This window comes from Bos indicus x Bos taurus, chromosome 9 (assembly GCF_003369695.1).
Source record: "Bos indicus x Bos taurus breed Angus x Brahman F1 hybrid chromosome 9, Bos_hybrid_MaternalHap_v2.0, whole genome shotgun sequence".
NCBI classification, from domain to species: Eukaryota; Metazoa; Chordata; class Mammalia; order Artiodactyla; family Bovidae; genus Bos; species Bos indicus x Bos taurus.
The window spans coordinates 15,787,912-15,807,211 of NC_040084.1; the positions used below are offsets into that span (position 1 = coordinate 15,787,912).

The 19,300-nt window shown below is 43.5% G+C and overlaps 1 protein-coding gene across 1 annotated transcript in view; it reads right to left on the reverse strand.

Annotated features, from left to right (window-relative positions):
• The window catches only part of IMPG1 (interphotoreceptor matrix proteoglycan 1), a 169,427-nt gene that overhangs the window by 114,884 nt on the left and 35,243 nt on the right, over positions 1 to 19,300 (reverse strand). The window contains exons 3-7 of the mRNA XM_027550977.1: positions 13,583 to 13,749; positions 13,289 to 13,317; positions 10,767 to 10,831; positions 10,085 to 10,188; positions 5,963 to 6,115 (exon numbers count right to left, since the gene is read on the reverse strand). Of these exons, the coding sequence (XP_027406778.1) occupies positions 5,963 to 6,115; positions 10,085 to 10,188; positions 10,767 to 10,831; positions 13,289 to 13,317; positions 13,583 to 13,749 (518 nt within the window). The remainder of the gene's footprint in view (positions 1 to 5,962; positions 6,116 to 10,084; positions 10,189 to 10,766; positions 10,832 to 13,288; positions 13,318 to 13,582; positions 13,750 to 19,300) is intronic.

The window sequence follows — 19,300 nt, forward strand, 5'->3', positions numbered from 1 at the left end:
TATGTCCGAACCAGAGTCAGTCTCATCCTTCCCCATCTGCCTGCCTCCCCCAGGCGCCCTGTATCAGTCAGGGTTACGGATACTCATCAGCTTCCATCCAGAGGGCCCAGCAGTTCCTGCACACCTTCCCTCTGCATTCCTCCCGTCCAGTCACCAACACATGCTCATCCAAATCCCCCATGCCTTTCGGTGCCACCAAGTTTTCCTTATTCCCATGGCAGGCACACCCTGCCTGTCTGCTGAAATGGCTTTTCTGGATGATGTGTAGGGGAAAGGAAGGGTTTTGGGGGTGTGTTGGGGTGGGGAGAAGGAAGACATCTCCTTAACTACACTTCTTCTTTTTTTTTAACCAAGCTTATTGTTTCATATCTGTGGCTCTTCGATAAAAATCCTGTCGATACTGTATAAATAGATAACTGAGGAGAACCCACTGTATAGCGCAGGGAACTCAGTGTGGTGCTCTGTGGTGACCTAAATGGGAAAAAAAAGCCAAAAAAAGAGGGGGTATATGCATATGGATAGCTGAGTCACTTTGCTGTACAGTAGAAACTAACACAACATTGTAAAAGAGCTATACTCCAAGAAAAAATAAAATCATCCTGGCTGAGGTTGAAAGAAAAAAGGAAAAAGGAAAAAAAAAAGAGAAAGGAAAAAGAGAAAAAAGAGTCCAATTCTTTAGAATGGCATTTAAGACCCTCCACAATTTATTTACCCTGTCCACCCCCCAGTATCTTTCCATTGCTCTTCCTGCCATCCTTATTCCCTTGGCAAATATCCTGTCCTCAAGTCACACTAAACTAACCCCTGTGTCTCCCTAAATACAACTTGTCCTTTTTCCCGACTTCTGTGACTGTTCTTCCCTTTGGCCTAAGAGGCAACTTCTACCTTCTGTTCATTGACTGTCTTTCCCATCCCCCATCATTCAAAGGCAGCTCAAACATCTTCTCTATTGAAAAGCATTTGTAACTCCCCAAAGTCAGGCTCCATTATATCTTCTTTCTACTGTTCTAGAACTTATTGCCATATATCCCACAAGATAGTCCATGAGGGGAATGCTGCCTCCCTCACTGAAACTGTGCTTCTTGGACTTCGGGCTTAGGTCAAATTTATTCTACTTTATCTCTCTCCCTCCCTCCCAGTCTTATAGTAGGGACTTATAGTAGGGACTCAGCAAATTTTGCTTAATCGAGTTGAGTGCATCTTTTCATTCTCTAAATTCATCCTCATGCCTGCCTTGTCACGGTATCTAAAATTACTGCTGATGCTATGCGATCTACACCAAGGACTAGAGCAGTCATGCACAGATAACCCCAAGTCACTTACACTGGGCTTTGGAGTGCATCATGGATTTTCTTTTTTCCAGCAGACTGATTTACCATCTAAATTATATTTTATTGTACCAGTGTTATAAATAGTCCCTCCCCACCCCCCACCCCGAGTGTGTGACAACTGCAGTGATGAAGGTAGCTCAGCTTTTGGGTGAGGAGGAGATAGCTGTGTACACCTGAGTTTAAACCTTGGTTCTGCTACTTTCTAGCTGCAAGCCCTTGAGTTTATTGCTTAATCTCTCTGGACCTCTGTCTTCTTAGCCGGCATAAGATAACAATACATACAGTGTAAGGTTGCTGTGTGTGTGTGCTAAATCACTTCAGTTGTGTCCAACTCTTTGCAACTCCATGGACCTTAGCCCTCCAGGCTCCTCTCTCCATGGGATTCTCCAGCCAAGAATGCTGGAGTGGGTTGCCATGCCCTCCTCCAGGGGATCTTCCGACCCCAGGGATCAAGCCTGAGTCTCATTCATCTACCTGCTTTGGCAGGCGGCTTCTTTACTACTAGCGCCACCTGGGAAGAGAGTTGGTGATGCTATATTATTTATTTACTTAATCTCTGCCTCTCCTACTGGATTCCTAGCACCTTAAAAGCCCAATTTCCTGTTATTTCTTCAGTGTCCACATAGCACAGAGTCTGGGGAGGGCAGGGCAAGCCTTCAGTCAGTTGTTTTAGACAGACTTATGCAAGGAGATCCAACCAGTCCATTCTGAAGGAGATCAGCCCTGGGATGTCTTTGGAAGGAATGATGCTAAAGCTGAAACTCCAGTACTTTGGCCACCTCATGCGAAGAGTTGACTCATTGGAAAAGACTGATGCTGGGAGGGATTGGGGGCAGGAGGAGAAGGGGATGGCAGAGGATGAGACGGCTGGATGGCATCACTGACTTGATGGACATGAGTTTAAGTGAACTCCGGGAGTTGGTGATGGACAGGGAGGCCTGGCGTGCTGCGATTCATGGGGTTGCAAAGAGTCGGACAGGACTGAGCGACTGAACTGAACTGAACTGATGGGGGGAGGATGGAGCAGGAAATGGCAACTCACTCCAGTATTCTTGCCTGGAGAATCCCCTGGACAGAGGAGCCTGGCAGACTACAGTCCATGGGGTCGCAAGAGTCGGACACGACTTGGTGACTAAACCACCACCGTGGGGGGGAGGAAGGACAGGATGACAGTCCCCATAGAGCCGAGGGCAGGAGGCCTGGGGAATAAGTTTCCATGCCTCCACTCATGTGCCTCACCATGCTTGATAGAGGTGAGCAAGGAGGCAAGGTTTTGAAGGGCCCGTCTTTATTTGGGGGCAGGTGGGAAAGCTCAGTGACAAAAGCCCTACAACAAATGGCTTTGGGGCCACAAAGCAATTGTCATGCCAGTCCAGTGACAGCCTGGTGGCTCAGATGGTAAAGAATCTGGCTGCAACTCAGGAGACTCGGGTTCGATCCCTGGGTTAGGAAGATCCCCTGGAGAAGGGAATGGCAACCCACTCCAGTATGCTTGCCTGGGAAGTCCCATGGACAGAGGAGCCTGGTGGGTTACAGTCCAGGGAAGGTTCAAGTGTGAGCTACAGAATCTGTAGCTAAAGACTCGGACCCTGACTCATCCTTCTTTCTGGTTCGGGATACCAGGGACGCTGTTACGCATCTGAAAACAATGTATCACACACAGAATCATTTCTGGAGAAGCCCTGGCTGCAACGTGGGCAGCAGTGAGCCTTGTGGGGAGAGCAGCCCTGCAGCCCTGGCTCTGGGGGACTGGATTGATTGCTCGTGTCCCTGTCCTCTTTGTGAACCTGCCCGTAATGGATTAAGAATCAACGTTGCTTAGGAGGGTGCAGAAGGCATCCAGGGAGGCGATGACAAAGGCCTTCAGTTAATTCTGCTAAATTATCTTCTGGGGACCTTCTGATCATGGAGCGCTAACCACTAAATTGCTAATTAAGTGCCCAGTTAACCTTATTAATAATATGAAATGCACAGGGGCCTTCCTGATTCTACTGGGATGTATGTTAACGGGGCTGTAAAAAGGCAGCTGTGTGGAGTTCTCCCGAATGTTTGCACGAGAGAAAGCATGCAGACAACAACTAAGCAATCCTTCTGACTTTTGTATTAAACTGGTCATTAAGTTTATTGTGGAAATTAAATTACTGCAGAGGACTGGCCATTAATTCCTGATTAGGCCTGGATGGCTGCGCTAATGTGAGTGCTGGGCTGTGGTGAGGCTGGCTGGTTCTCTCAGGGTAGCTGCTGGGAGGTCAAACTGCTGGGGTGCCTGGAAGGGGAACAGAAGGCTGAGCAGAAGCAGTCCCCTGACCGTGGAAGTGGAACCAGAGGACTGGTGCGATGGTCTTTGGGACAAGACTCAGCAATACATACTCTTCTTTGGCGGACAAATTTTTCAGAGGCTAGAAGAGGCATGTGCATTTGCTGATGATGCAAAATCCTTTCCCACACTTAGTTATTTGGGAAAAATAGAGAGTATAGCATAGTGGTTAAGAGCAGGAGTTCTGGAGTCAAGCTGTCTGGGTCTGAAACTTGACTCTGTCAGTTGGGTGAATTAATTAATCCTCCTGCACCTCAGTATCTTCACTTGTCAAAAAGAGAAATGATTTTACTTTAAGTATAGAATCATGTGAGAAATGAAATGCATTTATATATATATATAAAACACTAAGAACAGTGCTACTATTTTGATACAGAGCATTTTAGACTTGGAAAGGGACTTCAAGGTCATCTTTAGTTTCTAAATGAGGGATCCAAGGTCAGGGAAGTGATCCCCAAATTCTCATGACTACCTTGTGGGCAGAAACAAAGATTAAAACTAAGATTTGAAAAAACTATAATTTATCTGCAGTATTCTACATCAGGTGGTTTTAGGTGCTTAGAGAATTAACAACAGGTCGATGAAGACAGTCTATGGCCAATTATCCAATTTTAAAATATTCTGACTCTCCTGAGGATTTGCTGAAAAGAATATTTCAAAGAGCAAATGGAAAAGTTCACAGACTATTCTTTAATTCATGCTATCTACTAATCCATGCCTCAGTACTTCTCTGGTCCATAAATACACTGATGCTTTCTCTTTGAAGTCTGTAGAAAGGATTCTTTACCATTTTGTTGACTGAATGCTGATGCAGGAAGAGATTGGAGGCTAAGAATGTATTTCGTTATTTATCTCCTCACCAGCTGAGAGGAGGGGAGCATTGAATTCTCCAAGTACGAGAAGTGGGTACTGGTGGTTCCCTGACTATGTTGAGTAAGATGCTTGTACATCCAGGTGGTTCAGACATGTAATTCATGGTTACCTAATCTCACAGGTGCTTCTATTTTCAGTTGCATTTCTGCAGACAATTACTGAGTAGTTAACTGCCTGCAAAGCTCTGTATTTGGAGGTAAGTGGCAGAGATGAAAGAAGCAGTTCCTGACCTCAAGGGGAAGCTTATGCTCTGGTGCTGGTGAGGGCGTCTGAGAAGCAGAGAGGAGTGGAGACCACGAAAGCCACAGATGTGTAAGCAGACAATCTCAAGACAGGGTGATCAGTGCTGTGACGACAGGGAGCCCTGGGTGTTAGCCCAGAGAAGAGGCATTGAGCCCGGGATGGGTAAGGAGAACACTTCATGATGAAGTCTGTACAATGCGACTCAGGGAAGGGCATTCTAGAGAGAGGATGCAGTGCGTGTAAAGACTAATGGTGATAAAAGATTGCAAGCAGTTTCATTTCTGTGGAGTCTAAAGGGGGATGTGAGGAACTGGTGTTAAGAGGAGGCTGGAAAGGAAGGCAGGAGGCTTATCATAGCACATAGATGCCAAGTTTAGCACTGACGTTTGAAGAGCTTTTAATTTAATCAGAAACAGGCAGCTATGATGATGGTCAGAGATAGAAGAGACATCTTGGGAGAGCATCTTGATGGGGACCGTATCACTTCTTCCACTTATCACCCTGGAAAATGCCTTTTAAAAATAACAAGTGTTGGAGAGGATGTCGAGAAAAGGGAACCTTTGTGCCCTGTTGGTGGGAGTGTAAATGGTGCAGCCACTATGGAAGCAGTATGGAGATTCATCAAAAAATTAAAAAATTGAACTACCATATGATCTAGCAATTCCACTTCATTCCAGTTCTGGAGTTTATCTGAAGAAAATTAAGACACTAATTTGAAAAGATATATGCACCTTCATATTCACTGTAGTATTATTTACGATAACCAAGATATGGAGATAACCTGAGTGCCACCAATGTATGAATGAATAAAGAACATGGAATATATCACACACAATGGAATATTATTCAGCTATGAAAAGAATGAAATCTTGCTATTTCCAACAACATGGACGGATCTTGAAGGCATTATGCTAAGTGAGATAAATTAGAGAAAGACAAATACTGAGTGAACCCACGCATATGTGGAACCTAAACAAAAACCCAAACCAGGCTCATAGATACAAAAAACAGACTGGTGACTGTCAGAGGCAGAGCTGGGTGGAGGGGAGCAGAAATGGGTGAAAGCGGTCAAAAAGTAAAATAAATAAATAAGAGTAAAAAGAATGCTTGATCGCCAGAAGAAGAGTAGAAGGGATTTATGGGCTCCCAGATCTAAGTCACACCTTGGGCTCTGGTTGTGTGGGGTGGGTTTGCTCACCTGAAGCTGAGACTTGGCTGCGACCTCCTGGTAATACGGGGACTGGGAGTTATCCAGCTCTGACTTGAACTTCTGGTTTGCCAGAGAGATACTTAGCTCTACTTTCTGCTCCAGTGCATCCTCAGCAGCATCCGTGAATTCTATTTTTCTTTCCTGTGTTAGAGTTAGAAAAAAGAGAAGTGATTCTATTACTGTAAAGCATAAGCAAATGGTTACATCATATAATATGTATGCATTGCTATTGTCTCAAGAAGAGGGTTATGAAGCATTAAGTGCTTTTAGAGTAAGTCCTATTAACTAGAATTGGCCTCTGAATTTCACTGAGAGACAAAGTATCAGAGCTGTAATGAGTTAATTACGTAGAGTCTTCAAGAACATTGTCATTTTATGACTGTATGCTCTTGTGGAAGCATTTACAAACATACACACACACACTTGTTTACTTTTTACTTTTTATATCCTTTGGTTCATTTAAAATAATATCTCCTCTATCATCTAGGGTGGAAATCTTCGCCTTCTCTGAACCTTTGTACTGGTGAATAACATCTGAATCGCTCATTGGTACCTTTGATATACTTATATAGAGGTTTTGTTTAATGGTAATCTTGTCATCCCACAAATAATCCCCTTGAATCCAGTGTGATTCTCACACTTCACTGAGTCCCCCACAGCAAAAAACGTGAGACCATTTCTGTATAAACTCTTGGGAAATATATATGACAGGGCAGGTCACATCCTCAGTAACCTGTCTTGGCTTATTGATTTCATCTTCAGTCACAGTACTTATTTTTTGTCCTTATGAGCACTATAAATTCCTTGAAGGCAGGGACTAAGTCTTGCTCATCTTAGTATCTTTATGTACAGCCCAATGTTTGCTGAATGAAAGAATTAGATGTAGGTGGGAAAAAGGATGTTAAGAGGAGGATGTGATGAATGTGAAATAAAACCTTCGGAGCATATTTACTGCAGAAGGAGGGACCTATATCAGACTCTGAAGGAGATGAAACACTGTTAATATGAGAAAAGAGAAGGCAAACTGGAGTTTTCAGAAATTTTGTAGTGAATATGCTTAATCTCATTAATTTTTTCCAATGGCAGATTTCACTGTTGGTAAACCAGTATTTCTGAGAAAAACAAAGCATTGAAATTTGTTGTTCATGGCAATAGTTCCATCAGGTCTACAGTCGTCCAGCCTAAAACCCAGAAAGAATGGTCTGCAGGGTTCTTATCTCTGTTTCCATGTGGAACTGATGAGACTGAACTTCCTGTCCTTACCTCCTGACTTTGACCTGTGCTTTGGAGGGAGGGTCAGAGGAAAAGGAAAGGGCCCGAGAAGCCTCACAGACTGCAGAGAATGGTAGACCTATCACAGTGGCAGCATAAGGATAAAATCCAGGTTCTGATTTGGGGCCCTTTCCTTACATTACTTACGTCATCCTGCTTATTTAACTTATATGCAGAGTGAAAGTGAAAGTTGCTCAGTCATGTCCGACTCTTTGTGACCCCATGAACTATACTGGGGTGGGTAGCCTTTCCCTTTTCCAGGGGACTGTCCCAACCCAGGGATCGAACCGGGGTTTCCTGCATTGCAGGCAGATTCTTTACCAGCTGAGCTATTGGGAAAGCCCATATGCAGAGTACATCATGCAAAATGCCAGGCTGGATGAAGCTCAAGAAGGAATCAAGATTGCTGGGAGAAATATCAATAACCTTAGATATGCAGATAATACCACTCTAATGGCAGAAAGTGAAGAGAAACTAAAGAACCTCTTGATGAAGGTGAAAGAGGAGAGTGAAAAAGTTGGCTTAAAACTTAACTTTCAAAAACTAAAGATCATAGCATCCAGTCCCATCACTTCATGGCAAACAGATGGAGAAGAAAATGGAAACGCTGAGAGACTTTATTTTCTTGGGCTCCAGAATCACTACAGCTTCCCTGGTGGCTCAGACGGTAAAGCGTCTGCCTGGAATCCGAGAGACCTGGGTTCGATTCCTGGGTTGGGAAGATCCCCTGGAGAAGGAAAGGGCAATCCACGCCAGCACTCTTGCCTGAAAAATCTCATGGATGGAGGAGCCTGATAGGCTACAGTCCATGGGGTTGGAAAGAGTTGGACATGACTAAGTGATTTCACTTCACTTCACTTCAAAATCACTGTAGATGGTGACTGCAGCCATGAAATTAAAAGACACTTCCTCCTTGGAGGAAAGCTATGACCAACCTAGAGAGCGTATTAAAAAGTAGAGACATCACTTTTCCAACAAAATTCCATATAGTCAAAGCTATGGTTTTTCCAGTAGTCATGTATGGATGTGAGAGTTGGACCATAAAGAAGGCTGATTGCTGAAGAATTGATGCTTTTAAACTGTGGTGTTGGAGAAACCTCTTGAGAGTCCCTTGGACTGCAGGGAGATCCAACTGGTCAATCCTAAAGGAAATCAGTCCTGAATATTCATTGGAAGGACTGATGCTGAAGCTCCAATATTTTGGCCACCTGATGTGAAGAACTGACTCATTGGAAAAGACCGTGATCCTGGGAAAGATTGAAGACAGGAGGAGAAGGAGGTGGCAGATGGTGAGATGGTTGGTTGGCATCACTGACTCAATGGACATGAGTTTGAGCAAACTGTAGGAGATAGTGAGGGACAGAGAAGCCTGAGGACCATGAAGGGTTGGACACAAGTGAGTGACAGAACAACAATCACCTTACATTACTGAGGCTTCCCAGACAGCCCAGGGGTAAAGAATCTGCCTGAAAATGCTGGAGACTCCAGAGATGCATGTTTGCTCCTTGGGTTGGGAAGATCCCCCCAGAGTAGGAAATGGTGACCCACTCCAGTATTCTTGTCTGGAAAATTCCATGTACAGAAGAGCCTGGTGGGCTACAGTCCATGGGGTCACCAGGAGTTGGACTCGGCTGATTTGGACAAAGGGCACAAGAGCCTTATATTACTGCCTTCTTCTGGGTCTGCTGCCTGCCTGGCGCTTCCACAACTCCACCACTGGAACAAAGGGAGCGAGATTTGCCTGCTTCTGCACTGTCTGGGCCCAAAGCCTTTTGGAGGGGTTGAAAATATCCTCCTTTGATTGTTGTTGTTTAGTTGCTCAGTCACATCTAACTCATTGTGACCCCATGGACTGTAGTCCACCAGGCTTCTCTGTCCAGGGGATTCTCCAGGCAAGAATACTAGAGTGGGTTGCCATGCCCTCCTCCTCCTTTGGATTAGGAGATGCAAACTGCTATGTATCAAATAAATAAGTAACAAGGATTTATCATACAGCACAGGGAATATAGCCATTATTTTGTAGTACCTTTAAATGGAGTGTATAAAAATATTGAACCACTATATTGTAAACCTGAAACTAACACAACAATGCAAATCGACTGTGCATGCGTGCTCAGTCACCTCTGTCGTGTCTGACACTTTGCAACCCCATGGACCATAGCCTGCCAGGCTCCTCTGTCCGTGGGACTCTCCAGGCAAGAATACTGGAGTGGGTTGCCATGCTCTCCTCCAGGGGATCTTCTTGACCCAGGGGTTGAACCTGTGTCTCCTGCATCTCCTGCATTGCAGGTGAATTCTTTAACCACGGAGCCACTTGAGAAGCCCAAATCAGGTAGTCAATTAAAAAGTCCCCCTTTAGTGACAACCAACATTCAATTCCCTAACAATCCTCTCATCCTGAATGCCTTTTCACTCAAACAGGGTGGTGGCCAGAGTTGCTTTTTGCCAGAAAACACTGTTTTAATTTTTCCCCATCTTGACATGCAGGATTTCAGTCATTTGGATATTTTTCTGGACTATTTACATGACTGAGAAAAAAGCCTCTGTCCTTGCTGTCAGGGTGGGATCACACTTTGGTGGGGAAAGGACTTTGTTGATGAGTTGAGAGACGCATTCATTCATTCATCCATCATTTATTCACTCTAACGCTAAGTGAAAGTCCTGTTAGTCAAGGTCATGTTTAAAGGGCTGTCTGCATATAATGTTGGCCCATTCTAGTAAGCTTTAATAATTAGAAAGAGGTAGCACTAATGACAGCGAATGGCCAGCCCATCCCTGTTTTACTAATAAAACCAAACAGACATGTGAAGAGCTAGATTGAGTCTGAGAACGTCTTACTCTTGTAGGCACTCTGGTGTCCGGGAGGGTGTAGTTGAGGATTTCGTTGAGCAGTGTGTCATCGGTAGGGAGAGGCAAGGGCCCGGGTGAGACACTGGCAACGTCTGTGGAAATTTTAAAAAGAACAACGTTGAGACTGGAGGAGTTTAAAGTAGAACAAGGTCACGATGTCACATGCTTTTCCTGTCACTCTGGAAATTACAGATATCAGAACTCATTTTCTTTCAGGATCACATATATGTGTTCTTGGGCAAAATATAACTCATACTCTTGATCCCACTTAAATTCCTCATTACTCCTTTTCAAGACCCAAGCTTGGTGCTTCCCTAGACATGTTAGTTAAGTGGTTTTTGCCGAATGAGGCCTGGTTAATTTTTCTTTTTGTGACTATATTAAGGTCACAAAGATATCTTATCTTGAATTTGTTTGTTGGAAAATATTGGTAATGATTGCCTCCAAGTGGTAGGATAATGGGTGATTTGGTTTTCCATTTATTTTTTCCTATATTTTCTAAGATTCATGCTATGAGTTTAAATTATAAAGTTAGAAATATAGTCAGTTTTGAAGCAGTGCATTATAAACTGTGTCAACTTCAATTAAGGATTGCTTTTCAAATAACAGGCTTTCATGATGATGTGAATTAAGGTTCAGAAGCAGATGAAATGAGGACATCCAAGCTTACCTGTTGAAGACACAGGGGTTTGACCAAGCTCTCCTAAGGTCTCCTTTGTGACTACTTCATCTTTTCTATTAGCACAATAGAAAATAAAAAACAGGTGGTGAAAAGGAGCTTGATGACAACAGAAGAAACACATTTAACACATTTTCTTGTATTTAGACCTAAAAATTAGAGAGAAAGTATACTTTAAAACTAGGTTTACCTATTCTTTTAATCACAAAAGTAATCTTGTAATACATTTTCATTGAAGAAAAATTCAAACAACTTCCAAAAAAATTATTTTTGACTCCAGGGTTTTTCCTGAGCACCTTGGCTTTTTGTAGTCCTGGGGAGCATTTTCATGGTAGACAAATGTTTGGGGGGCTTGAAACTTTATAGTTCCACTATGCTGCAACTGTGTCCTTGACATCAAAGACAATTGGTCACATGAACTATGACTGAAACAGTTTTTCTAAAATCTCAGACCCTCAAACCTGCAAACTCAGAGAGTCATTAAGTTTATCTGATAAAGTAACTCTTGTGGTTACGATAATGAGAGAGGGATAGATTTTTGGATAATGCAGGTGTATTAAATCCCTATTCTGGACATAATCATTGCCCACCATGGTGACCTGCTGGGGACTTGTGGGTAGGCTTGCAGTGCCAGGGACTGTGAGTGTGGATGATATCCAAGGGCAAACCCAAGGTCATGGTTATAGGGCTGTCTGCATATAATGTTGGCCCATTCTAGCAAGCTTTATTTAGAAAGGGGTAGCAGTAGTGATATCTATTGAAGCGTACTGAATGATTTCTTACTGTAAGCTATCAGGTCTCAAAGGATGGTGTCTGAGTTTGTGCAACATAGCCATGATGGACTGTTTGATCCAAACAGTAGCTCATGCTGACGGCAGACCAGAAGTCACAGCGAGGTCCTCTGTTGTAGGGTCATGGAGAGGTGGAACTCTCCAGGGGGCTTGAAAGGAGAGCAGGATTTGGATGTGTGGAGAGGAGAAGGCAGGTTCTCCAGACAAAGAGGAAGACCGCAGTCAGAGCCCAGGATGAGCAGGGTGTGGGCTGGACACGGTGGGGAAGTGTCATGGTGACTGTGGTGGGGTCACAGTTTGTGGAGACAAGGCTGGAAAGGTCCGGGGGTGAAAGCTTTGATTAATTAATTTGGTCTCTCCCTCAGTGGAGGTCCTAACAGGGAACAGATAGCTCACTCAGAGTGTAATAAAGGCCTTGCTAAGTCATGGGACAAGTGTGAGAGCAACCACAAGGGTGAGTGCAGAACCCACGGCTGGTAACAGCGAGGGGCTGAAAGCTCCCTTCATCCAGGAGCGGTGAGGAGATGGAGTGGTGATGTCAACCAGAGACCCGGAAGGCTCTGTGGGAAGAGAGGGCTGCCTGACAGGGGCTGGGCGGAGGCTGAAGGAGGCCAGCCGTCCGGAAGACTTTGCAGGCGGCGGGTGCAGGAGGTGATGCATTCGTTCACCTCACTCTGCTCTGCCCTCTGGTCTCCTGCCCCCCACTGGCTGGTCCTTCTCAGAAGTCAGAGGCCAGGGGAGGTGAGCGAGGCAATCATTCCCGCTCAACCCTTGGCACAGAGCAGGTGGAGATGGGTGGGGAGGGGAAAATCCCAAGAGCCAGAGGAAGATGCGGGAATATTTTCAAAAGCCTTTGAACAAAGTTCAGTGCAAAAAAGGGCCTATCTCAGACATATAAATCCAGCGGAAGTTATGCAAGGTAAGCAGGGGAAGAGGTTAGAGGCAGGAAAACCTGTTAGGGAGACCAGATTTGACTTTTTTCACCATGTAAATTAAAAAGGTCCTGGACCAGGTGGTGGCAAAGGGAGCAGAAATGAAGGAACAAATGTGAAAAGCATTGTCAGTAATCCCTATAGCCCAATTTGTGTCTCTCTCTGCAGCATTATTATCTTCAGATTTAGATTTCTAAATGTTATATAATGTGTGTGATTTGTGAGTTTAGAGTTTGGCAACAGCATGTCTCTTCTTTAATCATTTTATCGAATGTACTTTTCCTTTGCTTTTTTTTTTTTTCATTTCGATTTTCTTATTTGATATTCAGTTCTTGTTGAAGGCATAGCTCAGTGCTTCAGTAATTTAGTTTGAGAAATACTAACACTTTATAGAATACCAAATGAGAGTTCAAAATTCAGGTTGCTCTCTGATTGCATTAAATATGTTTCCGATGTAACTAATATTTTTCAACAGTTCTAAAAACAACTATTTTAATTGCTCTATGTCTTATAAGTAAAAAAAACCATATTAGGTAATTGTCACCTGGTATTGCATTCATTTTCATCTGCAAATGTAGTGCAAACATCTATCTCAGTCTATAAGGTCTATCCATTTTCCCTTTTATATACTCATTTATCTTCAGCAAAATACATGCACAAATTGTCTGTCAGAATCACCTACTCAGATCTCAGTAGCTGAAATAATATAAAGGCATAATAGCTCAGTCTCACTCCATCGTGTGATCCTTCAAAAGTCAAGAGCATGCTGCACTCTATTTTGGGTACTTACCTCTCAAGGAAGTTTCTCTGTTTCATTCTCTGCAGAAAGATAAAAAGTCATTTTACCAAGAGATAATGCCAACCGAAGAGCCAGAGTCTATTTTCATTCCTCTTTCTCTTTAACTTTACTTCAACCTGCCTGTGCAATGTTATTTTGCAGAAATGAATTTACCGTTGGCCTTCTCAGATCTTTCCAAGCATTTCTTCAACCAACCCATACCCTGGGGAAACGAATTCTAAAGGGGACAGGGCTGGAGGCCTGGGAGCTACTTTGGACTAACTTACATACCGTCTTTGAACTGACCTGCTGAAGAAGATCCAGGTGCTCCTGGGAGTTGCTGAAATTTTTCCCGATGTCAAAGAGGCAGAAGGTCTCCTGCTGGCAGACGCTGACCCAGTCCTGGTATTCCCCCGGCTCAGGGAGGCGATCCAGAAAGATCCGGTAGGCTTCCCACACCGCCTCCTGGCACACTGGAAGGCAGCATGCCTTAGAAGATGCCACATCCTTAGAAGATGCCCTTCTCCCAACCCAAACACAGTCCTAAACATGGAGGGCTCTGTCATGGCTGATGTTGACACACTAGCTTACAGCCCATAGAGATTAACGCATTCAACAAGTATATATGGAGCAGGGAGAAATATATACCTGGGAGAAATACTCCCAGGTGTATATATATCACCAGGGAGAAAAATAAAAGAAGGGAGATAGGAATGTGTATGTGTGGGTGACTGCTATTTATAATAAGGTGGTTGAAGAAGTCCTCATGATCAAGGTGACTTTTGAACAGCTTGGAAAGAGGCCCCAAGGCTGAAGAACAGGGAGTGCATTGAAAGACTAGCAAGCAGGTCAGCTGTGGCCAGAGCAAGGCTGAGAGTCACAGGGGTGGAACATAGAAGGCTGTGGTGAGAGGCACACAGAGGGTACAGGACTTGTAGCCCAGTCGTCTTCTGCTGGGCCTTGGGTACCTGGCTGGATCTGCAGATTTTCCAAGGGGTAAACAGTCACACATATATTTAAACACTCAGTGTCTAGATCTCAGCTTTCCTAGCACGCTTTCCTAAATTTCCCTAAGGACACGACTTTTCCTTCCTCATCTCCCCCTTGGCCAGCATCCTTGCCCCACTCCCCCATCCCTGATCTTTCTGTGGCATGGTGCCCCTGGGCTGCCACACAAAGGGTGTTTGAAATAATTGTGTTTGAGGTTAAGACAGGGAGGGAACTTGGTTGACGGATAGCACACAGTTTTTGCAAGTAGGGCAGTTTGTGATTCTTTGCGTTAGAAGTCCTAATGGAGTCAACAGCTGATACATCATTAAAAATAATGATCAGATCATGGTGTGATTGTTAGCCTAAAATGCCAGAGGAACTTAAAGAATAAGAATATCACTATAACAGAACTCCATCTGTTCCTGTCTACTTATTTATGTTTCACGTTTTCCTAGCAGTTAAGCGAAACTAAGGAAAAGAATAGAGATAAAATTGATGTTAAGTTCTGTCTAATGTTCGCAACGCATAATAGAAATAACAAATAATGGCACATGAATTAACAGAGGAAAGGAACAGCACCAAAGCAATCCCATGTCTCCAGGGCAGAGGTTAGGAGAGCTTAAGCTACAGGCTCTTCATTTAAATTGGCTCTTTCCAAAGCCTTGTTCCTAACTTTGTATTCATAAACATTAGTTACCCAAAACCGAACATCTGAGCTTACATGCATCTGTCAGTACAAAAAATAAAAACTTTTGTCAAATTTACATCTACTTACTTTAATCAATCCTATATAAAAAATAATTATAACTGAATCCAGAAGAGATTTCTGAAAATAAGTAAAATAAGTTATTTACTTAGGAAATAAGTTAAAATAATTAACTTCAATTTATGTATATTTTGTTACTGAGGAATATCTTCAAGCACCCCATAACAGACTTTCAAGTATGATATAAGTCACATTAAGATAAGACTCTGCAGCGAGAAGTGGGATGGAAATGTGGGTGTGTGGAGAGAGAGGGACCATGTGACATTGCCTGCTGTTAGGAAGAGGTGTTCATGCATTTGTAAAGAGTGTTTGATGATAAGTATTGAGCCTGTGGTAGATTCCACTGTATGCAGGAGAATGCTCTAACTCCTGTTTTATTTTCAATATCGATATTTACAGCTCACCAAACTTACACCGTATCCAATTATTTAAGCTTATAATGAAAACTTTAGAAGAAGAATGCAGTCAGTCAGTTCAGTCACTCAGTCGTGTCTGACTCTTTGCAGCCCCATGGACTGCAGCACACCAGGCTTCCCTGTCCATCACCAGCTTCTGGAGTTTGCTCAAACTCATGTCCATGGAGTCAGTGATGCCATCAAACCATCTCATCCTTTGTTGTCCCCTTCTTCTCCTGTCTTCCATCTTCCCCAGGATCAGGGTCTTTTCCAATGAGTCAGTTCTTTGAATCAGATATTGATGTGAAAGTACCAAAGTATTGGAGCTTCAGCTTCAGCATCAATCTTTCCAATGAATATTTAGGACTGATCTCCTTTAGGATGGACTGGTTGGATCTCCTTGCAGTCCAAGGGACTCTCAAGGGTCTTCTCCAACACCAGAGTTCAGAAGCATCAATTCTTCGGCGTTCAGCTCTCTTTATGGTCCAGCTCTCACATCCATACATGACCACTGGAAAAACCATAGCTTTGACTAGATGGACATTTGTTGGCAAAATAATGTCTCTGCTTTTTAATATTCTGTCTAGGTTGGTCATAGCTTTTCTTCCAAGGAGCAAACGTCTTTTAATTTCATGGCTGCAGTCACCTCTACAACTACATGCCATGAAGTGATGGCATGCAAGGGGGCACCGAATTTACAAATTATTTTAGGGGATTAAGTTAGATTTTTTAAAAAGTTAGATGATTTCGGTCATAAGCAATTGCAATATATTGATTTTGCCCTCTGGAGGGATGGGGAGCAAGTGGAGGCTTTGGAACAGAAGTTGACGTCATCTGACTTTCTAAAGAAACCCTCTGACTGCCAGGCAGAGAAAAAGGATTGTGAGTCGTGGGGAGGAATGAGGTATGAGAAACCTAGTTAGGAGACTTTTATTCCTATGATTTACCCTCCCACACTCCCCATCTGGTCCGCATCTGGGTTTCTCTTAGCTTTCTGTTTTGAGAAACAAAGAGAATTCCAGACCAACAGAAGCTCAGGTCATTTATCATCAGCAATGTGACCAGAAGCCATAGAGCTGGGGGTGGGTGCAGCTCCCACCACTTGGAATGAGCCATTTAAGTTGTCCACCTATGAACTGTGTGTTCCCTGGAGTTCTTCCTACATCACCAAACAGCCTAGGTTGAGACATTCAGCAGAAAGGCTGAGGTCCTGTGGTCAGATCTCAAGTAACAGTGAGGAGACTGAGGACTCAAGGCTCTGATTTCTCCAAAATTCTTGTGACAATCCTTCACAACCAGTTCAGACAAGGATGGTGCAGAGTGGTATAACAAAGTGTTAGAAAATTCCAGATGCCTCCCAGCCCCTGAGATCTTTTGATACCTCGGCTTACAAGGTTTTTATTTGTTATGCCTTCAATAAGGATGGATGACTATCCCGGTGAGTCATGGGCTGGTGCCCCTGTTTTCCTGATCACAAAAGGATTCTTTCTCCTGGTTTGTGCTGAGCTTCCAGGAGGGCAAAAAAATGACATCAGAGGAGTCACCAAAAAAAAATTTTTTTTGTCCCTCAAATTAGTCTAAAGAAAAGACACTGGCTCCTAGATACATCCTAACATTTTGATCTCTAGAAACTACAATGCCTTAGGGAAATAATTCTTCAAGCAGCTTCAGCCATTTGTGCTTCAGGGAGAATGTTCTCTCAGAACATTGGTGAAAAGTTTTAATGGGGACAAGGGCTTTCTGTGTACCCAAGGTGTAAGAAAGGGTGGCAGGCCAAAGAGCAGGATTATCTGGGCAAATTATTAAAATGCAGGTTATGAAGTAGGTCTGTTGTGGAGTCTGAGTACCAGCATCTCTAGGTGGTTTCCAGCTGATGATGATACCGCCTGTTTGTGGACAGCATTTTGAGCAGCAAGAACCAGGGTTCCCTCCATCTTAGCTTTCTCTGGGTCACACAGTAACATGAAACAAAGATCTAACTTCTATCTAACTTTTAATATTGGGGTTGGGAGAGAGAGTGAAGACAGAGGAAGGGAGAGAAGGGGGAAGACATGCGGAGAGTGGCTTCTCAAAGGACTCACAGAGGAGGTTGAAGGGATGCAGCCCCAGCAGTCATCTAGGTGGGCGCACAGGGTCCTACCTGGGAAGCTACCAGAAATGACCTTGGCTCCTGTGTCTGTGCTTTCTGATGAGCATGCCTGTGATTCCATCAGGAAGCACAGAACATTTTCCCTTGTGTTGCTTTAGGACTGGGAAAAGAAATAGCTCAATATTCCATTTGATTTGAGGAGTGTGGATGCTGTCTCTCCTAAATTAGAAAGATAATTTTGTAAAAGCAGCTATGAGAACAATAAGTGGGTTACTCTGTCAGAGAAATGCCACTTTATAGCTGGGTCTTAGTTCTAGTTTCTTTGTGAACCAATTTGTTAGACTTAAAAACATTATGCTGATGAATAGTAAAATTTCATATCACCCAGGGGCAGCCATAAAGATAATGGGCTGTCATTGCTGTGGGGAGAAAACAGTGGCTTGTTTCATCCAGGGAAGCAAGAATGAAAGAGGCAAACCTAATCAAGGATAAAGAGCTATGAATAAAATTCAGAGCAAAGAATTCGGTTGCAGCAATGAGTAGTCTAGTCTGCAAATTCCTGTGATGAATCCTGTTTGTGAATGTCATAAAAGATTAGAAGCTACATGAAAATAGTCAGCAATAGCTGTGTTCATGGTCAGTGCGATGCATATATTATGCATTTATTTTTCTATCTATTAACAAATAACATGAAATTTACCAGTGTCATTAGCTGACCACTGTGTCGTCACATTCAAATGAATGCTTTATAAGCAGCACTGTCTTTTCTTTGCACTTCCAATGACTTCCTGCATCTATCAACAAGCATTTACTGAGAAACCGCTACACAGAGGTGCTGGGCTAAATATTATATTAGTAAAGAATATTAATATAGTGCACTTGATTTTCTATCATTAGAGTCCTCCTTCTGACTCTGATCCAGTACCTGTCATTTCTCTGCAGGTGTGGCTTCTGTCAAAAAGCAAGTTCTCTCTTTACTTCCACATAAAATGAGGCATACAAGGAACACAAGGCTTGGTATTTTTGATACTGTTAGTTAATGATGCTTTCCAAGTCCATAAGAATGCCCCACATTAATTTCAATCCTTGCACATCTTATAGATGTAAATACTTAAGAATTTGGTGAGATGTTAGTGTGAAGACATACTGTTCAGTGGTCATAACGTGTAACACATCAAGGCTGGAATTGCACCAGCTTGCTCTGGTCAGTAAGTCTGGAGCCAGGTGACTGCGCTGTTTGGAATAGAAGCAAACGTCTATTATGATCAAGGCTGTAATCAGTAACCCTCCTCAGCACTCACAGGGAAGGTGAGCTGAGTTTAGAATTCAGCCAGCAAGACTCTTTGCATAATATGGGGCTACCTGGGGATGTAATTGTTAACAGTCCCTAAGTTGTATCTGACTCGGTGACTCTGGGCACTTTAGACCGCCAGGCTCCTCAGTCCATGGGATGTCCCAGACAAGAATACTGGGGTGGGTTGCCATTTCCTTCTCCAGGGAATCTTCCTGACCAAGGGATCCAACTTGAGTCTCCTGCATTGGCAGGCAGATTCTTTACCACTGAGCCAGCAGGGAGGTCCTGGGGATGTAACAGAAGCTACCAAAGATTCTTTCTTCCATTTAAATAAGCCATGGGAATTTTTTTCATCCATTGTAAGTGAATGGCAAGGACAGCTGCTGACAGCTGTGGTGTGATTGAACTCCATCATGACTTCTGGGAATGCTGTAAGAGTCCTGTGATGCTGGCTCGGGGTAAAAACTGCGCTGTAACTCTGCTGGAAGCC